Here is a 6557-nt window from a genome sequence, read left to right on the forward strand (position 1 = left end):
TTCATCACTTTGTAAATTCACAGTTGCTCATGTTTGTTAAGTTGTTTGCGCCAGGCTACACTTCGATTTTTTTATAGCTTGATGTTGATTACATTTTGCTTTCATGCATAGGCCTAAAGTACTTACAACGGTCTTAATCTCTTCCCTGCTTCAAACCTGTTCCATTTGGTCTCGACCTGCACAGCGGAGGAGGTGTTTGTGGGTGAGTTTGTGACTGAGGCTTGTTCAGAGTGTGTAGCCTAGTCGATGCCCTCGGCGCCTCTTGATGTGGAGGTCAGTTAGACGCGCACTGTGGCAGAGGGACAGAACATCTTGCAGTTGAGTATAACAGCCTTGAGTTTGCCGTGGGTTTATACAGAGTTCACCGTTTGATGACACATTTTATTCAATGTGAGCTATTCGAAAGCATCTTCTTCTTAACGCGCTCTGCGAGAGAGGCGTATTTTGAGAAGGAGGGAGGTTGCGCAATTGAACGCAGCGTCGTAAACTATTATCAGTCAAAGGTTTGTGGATTTTACAGAGAGGTGAACATTAGTTTATTTATTTTGGACAAGCGCATAAAGGTGAAGGATGACGCCATACGTTTATTGTAACGGATAATAATAACGGACATTTGGACTTGATGGCCAAAGAGCCTTGACAACTGTTGATGGTTACTGTTGTGTTTGTTCTTCGATTAATTTTCACAATGACAGGTGACCAGCTGTTGAATCTCCGAGGAAAACTCTCCTCCTTTTCTCTCTGGCTGTCTCTGCTCTCCATCCCCGCAGCCTCCAACTCTATTTCACCAGAGTTTCTATCCTGAACCTGTTTGTTATTTTCCACGATAAACCTTATGATGGATAATGAGGAGTGTGTAATTTTTTACATAATAAAACGATGCGGCGCGTTCCCAGCACCTGTTGAACAGTGACTAGCCTACATTATGGCCTGCCGGAGCGGCTGCTGTTGTGGCTTCGGTCCCTTCAACGAAGATAACGCCAGGTTCCTAATGTTAGCGGTGTTTATAATCCTCTACCTCCTCTGCGGTGCCGCTGTCTTTTCAGCACTGGAACAGCCGATGGAAGCAGAGGCGAAGGACCGATGGGCGCAGCGTTTTGAACAGTTCAGCCAAAATAATAACTTGAACAAGAAAGAGCTGGACAACTTCTTGAGGAACTACGAGGAGGCGAACGTGGCCGGGATTCGCGTGGACACTATCAGACCTAGGTGGGACTTCACCGGTGCGTTCTACTTCGTGGGGACTGTGGTCTCGACCATAGGTGAGATTTGCTGTAGTTTATAGAATACCATTAAATTATTTCACAACTGGAACAATCACAGCCAACTAAATGATGCTTCAATAGGCATGTTCATCAAGTTTTAATTAGTCTTATTGTGTGTCATGTAATTGGTTTCAATGTGAAAACCCGTTAAATTAGTGCAGCCTTGAGTGCCAATTACTAGGAAACTCCTCCACAGGAACTCTCTCTCTCTCTGAGTGACATAAGACCCTGACTGTGTTGCCAAACAAAAGCCTGGTGAAGAGGGGATGTTTATGGCTCACAAGCCAGTCTTATCTCTGATATTTTGTAGCTAAGCAACACAGCTAAAAGCCTTAATGCCTCTAGATTACTTTATTACATGTCAAGAAAGAAAATAAATGGATTTGGAGGAACTTACTAGCTAATGCATTTGTATTCAGTACAGATATACTAAATACAGCACATTTCTGTTCTGTAATTTCAAATAGAGTAGGATATATAACCATACTTCTTCTACTTAGATAAGGGGACAAAAGGATGCCCTCCTCTGCAAAATCCATTTTTTTGGGGGGGGGGGCTGAGACGCAGCCAGTGAATGGAAGTAAATGGAGAGATCCCTTTTCACCTCTGAGTGCTCATTGTTAAATGCAGCGTGAAATGGAACATGGTCATTGTGGAACAGAGAGAGCATGCAGGCAAGAGCTGGACTGGATGGACTCATCATGGGATTCATCACAGCTGTGCTCACTCTGTCCATCAGATAAGAGCTGTGTGTGTGTGTGTGTGTGTGTGTGTGTGTGTGTGTGTGTGTGTGTGTGTGTGTGTGTGTGTGTGTGTGTGGATTCTGTGGGTCCTCCATTGGGCTGAAAGTAGTCATTCCTAGTGTAGTATAAAGTGGTGGGGCGAGAATGAGAGAATGTGATAAAGGATGGTAAAGAGAGAGAGAGAAAAAAAAGAGGGAGGAAGAGAGAGAGAAAAAAGAAAGGTAAAGAGGAAGATAACTAAAAAGGGAGGGTTAAGTGTGTGAGAGAGAAATACATGAGAGAGAATTATAAAAAGAGCGATGAGGGGGATGTCGAGAAAGAGAGAAGGAGAAGAATTAAGAATACTATTATTCTTGTCACCATTAGCAACCCTGTAGGCGAGTGAGTGAGTGGTTGAGGAGGCATTGTGTATGTGACTGAATGGTGCTTCACTCCACTCCACTCAGGGCAGAGGGAGGGAGGGAGGGTGTGCACATACTGCTTGTTAACAACCAATTAACTGTCAGCACTGAACGAGCTCTGAGCTTACTTACTGTACAGATGCTAAAACACACACACACTCCAAAAGCCAGAGCAGGGCCGTTGTGTGTGTGTGTGTGTTTGTGTGCTTGACACTTCTATTTGGGGCCTGTCTTGTGTGAGTGTTGCTCCAACTCATAATGTGCTTTTCCACCTGTCTGTGAAAGCTGACAGTACACATTATGCTCAGGCTGACTGATTTATGATTGTGAATAAACAGGATTTGAAATATAACTAAAAAACATACTGCATTGTTCAGTGTGATTCAGTATCGTTTTGTCACACTGTTGTTTTCTAATGGTAATGTTTCTACTATCTATCCAACCATGGTGTAATTGCTAATAGATTAAAGCAAAAACATAATTACTAGTTTTGACCTATACTGTTCTCCTTCTGTTTTCTTTATAATAACATATCCCTTCATCTTGATGTTCCTCAGGGTTTGGAATGACCACGCCAGCGACCATCAGCGGTAAGATCTTCCTCATCTTCTACGGCCTGATCGGCTGCGCCTCCACCATCTTGTTCTTCAACCTCTTCCTAGAGCGCGTCATCACCGTCATCGCCTTCGTCCTTAAGTCCTGCCACGAGCGTCGCCACCTTCGCAAGGCCGTGCTTCCTCAAAATGGCCGCCGACGCCTCTCTGAGGGCAGCGGTGGAGGTGGCAGGGGCGGAAGAGGCGGTAGGGGGGAGGGGCTGGCCGGGTGGAAGCCCTCGGTGTACTGTGTGATGTTGATCCTGGGCGCCGCCGCCATCTTGGTTTCCTGCTGTGCCTCGGCCATGTACTCTGCTGTAGAAGGCTGGGGCTACCTGGACTCTCTGTACTACTGCTTCGTAGCGTTCAGCACCATTGGGTTTGGGGACATGGTGAGCAGCCAGAAGTTTGCGTACGACGAGGGGAATGAGAACCAGACGGCGTACCGGGTGGGTAACTTCCTGTTTATTCTGACAGGAGTTTGCTGTATCTACTCCCTGTTCAACGTCATCTCCATCGTCATCAAACAGGTATATACTTATTATATTTCAGATCTTATTGACTTTTTTATCCAGGTACAGTGGTGTGGAAAAGTGTTTGCCCCCTTCCTGATTTCTTATTTGTTTGCATGTTTGTCACACTTAAATGTTTCAGATCAAACCAATTTAAATATTAGTCAAAGATAACACAAGTAAACACAAAATGCAGTTTTGAAATGAAGGTTGTTATTAAGGGAAAACAAAATCCAAACCCACATGGCCCTGTGTGAAAAAGTGATTGCCCCCTACAACCTAATAACTGGTTGGGCCACCCTTAGCAGCAACAACTGTAATCAAGCGTTTGCGATAACTTGCAATGAGTCTTTTACAGCGCTGTGGAGGAATTTTGGCCCACTCATCTTTGCAGAATTGTTGTAATCCAGACACATTGGAGGGTTTTCGAGCATTAACTGCCTTTTTAAGGTCATGCCACAGCATCTCAATAGGATTCAGGTCAGGACTTTGACTAGGCCACTCCAAAGTCTTCATTTTGTTTTTCCTTCAGCCATTCAGAGGTGGACTTGCTGGTGTGTTTTGGATCATTGTCCTGCTGTAGAAACCAAGTTCACTTCAGCTTGCGGTCACGAACTGATGGCCGGACATTCTCCTTCAGGATTTTTTGGTAGACAGCAGAATTCATGGTTCCATTTATCACAGCAAGTCTTCCAGATCCTGAAGCAGCAAAACAGGCACAGACCATCACACTACCACCACCATATTTTACTGTTGGTATGATGTTCTTTTTCTGAAATGCGGTGTTACATTTACGCCAGATGTAATGGGACACACACCTTCCAAAAAGTTCAACTTTTGTCTCGTCAGTCCACAGAGTATTTTCCCAAAGGTCTTGGGGATCATCAAGATGTTTTCTGGCAAAAATGAGACGAGCCTTAATGTTATTTTTGCTCAGCAGTGGTTTTCGTCTTGGAACTTGCCCAGTCTCTTTCTTATGGTGGAGTCATGAACACTGACCTTAACTGAGGCAAGTGAGGCCAGCAGCTCTTTGGATGTTGTTGTGGGGTCTTTTGTGACCTCTTGGATGAGTCGTCGCTGCGCTCTTGGGGTAATTTTGGTCGGCCGGCCACTCCTGGGAAGGTTCACCACTGTTCCATGTTTTCGCCATTTGTGGATAATGGCTCTCACTGTGGTTCGCTGGAGTCCCAAAGCTTTAGAAATGGCTTTATAACCTTTTCCAGACTGATGGATCTCGATTACTTTCTTTCTCATTTGTTCCTGAATTTCCTTGGATCTCGGCATGATGTTTAGCTTTTGAGGATCTTTTGGTCTACTTCACTTTGTCAGGCAGGTCCTATTTAAGTGATTCCTTGATTGAGAACAGGTGTGGCAGTAATCAGGCCTGGGTGTGGCTAGAGGAATTGAACTCAGGTGTGATAAACCACAGTTGAGTTGTGTTATAACAGGGGGAAAACACTTTTTCACACAGGGCCATGTAGGTTTGGATTTTGTTTTCCCTTATTAATAACAACCTTCATTTCAAAACTGCATTTTGTGTTTACTTGTGTTATCTTTGACTAATATTTCAATTTGTTTGATGATCTGAAACATTTAAGTGTGACAAACATGCAAACAAATAACAAATCAGGAAGGGGACAAACACTTTTTCACACCACTGTAAGTCATTGAGACACATACTCTTTGACAATAACGACCTGATAACGGCCTCCATCATCATCAACCCGGTGGGATTATTGTTATTGTTACTGAATATTGTTACTGTATTCATCTTGCTGATTTTATTAAATAAAGTAGTGACTTTGGATGTTTTGAAAAGCACTTGTGAATAAAAGTTATTATTGTAGCCATTCATTTTGGAATTGGAAATAATTGTTTTGTATTTAGAAAAATGTAATGTAAGCTACATCTCTGAGACTTTTATTATAACATCGGCAATAATAATTTATGTTGGGACTTGGAGGTGCTGAACTGGTTGCTGAGGAGGCTGGAGGTGCCATGTCGCTGCCCAGGGAGGGGGGGCCACCACCCGCACCCCAGACACCCCCGCAGGAACGTGGTAGTGCCCGGACACATGAGGGCCAGGCGGGACCTGTCCATCGAGACGGACGCAGTGAATGAGAGCGAGGCGGACGGACGGAGGATGTCTGGAGAGATGATCTCCATGAAAGACTTCCTGGCTGCCAATAAGGTGAGGGGAAAGACATGAAAATGTATGCGTCCACTGCTCACAGATTACGGCTGGTCCCAGATCAGACTTTGGGCAGAAGTGAAATACTTGACGCGTGTTCACATATACCTATCAGATCCAGATCCTGCAGAGTGTTTGGTACCTTAATCCACTCTATCCGGCCATTTAATGGCATAAGTGAAGTGCAAACGAATCCTGGTCCCTGCCCGAGTGGTTGTTCCAGGAAACATTGATGCTGTATCATAAGATTTATTTTACTGCTATATTGCTGTGCCCTGCGCTTGTTCTACATTTGTTTGGTAATTAATGAGTCTCTCTCCATTCATCAGGTGAACCTGGCCATCATGCAGAAGCAGCTGTCAGAGATGGCTAACGGTCACCCTCGCCAGTCAGGCTCCAGCTCCCGCCACAACGGCTTCTCCGGAGGGGTGGGCGCCCTGGGCATCATGAACAACCGCCTGGCAGAGACCAGCGTGGACAGATAGGCCTAGACCTACAGTACCAGTCAAAAGTTTGGACACACCTACTCATTCAAGGGTTTTTCTTTATTTTTACTATTTTCTACATTGTAGAATAAAAGTGAAGACATCAAAACTATGAAATAACACATATGGAATCATGTAGTAACCAAAAAAGTGTTAAACAAATCTAAATATATTTTTGATTTCAGATTCTTCAAAGTAGCCACCCTTTGCCTTGATGACAGCTTTGCACACTCTTGGCATTCTCTCAACCAGCTTCATCAGGAATGTTTTTCCAACAGTCTTGAAGGAGTTCTCACATATGCTGAGCACTTGTTGGCTGCTTTTCCTTCACTCTGCGGTCCGACTCATCCCAAACCATCTCAATTGG

The 6557-nt window shown here is 44.4% G+C and overlaps 1 protein-coding gene across 1 annotated transcript; it reads left to right on the plus strand.

The window, feature by feature from the left end:
* The first annotated feature begins 291 nt into the window (after positions 1-291).
* Positions 292-6194, plus strand: LOC121552805 (potassium channel subfamily K member 13-like). The gene is made up of 4 exons (XM_041865854.1): positions 292-1262; positions 2967-3532; positions 5478-5705; positions 6035-6194. Exons 1-4 carry the CDS (start codon positions 926-928, stop codon positions 6188-6190), a joined length of 1287 nt encoding a protein of 428 aa, XP_041721788.1. The 5' UTR covers positions 292-925; the 3' UTR covers positions 6191-6194.
* The last annotated feature ends 363 nt before the right edge of the window (positions 6195-6557 follow it).

This window comes from Coregonus clupeaformis, chromosome 36 (genome assembly GCF_020615455.1).
Source record: "Coregonus clupeaformis isolate EN_2021a chromosome 36, ASM2061545v1, whole genome shotgun sequence".
NCBI lineage: Eukaryota > Metazoa > Chordata > Actinopteri > Salmoniformes > Salmonidae > Coregonus > Coregonus clupeaformis.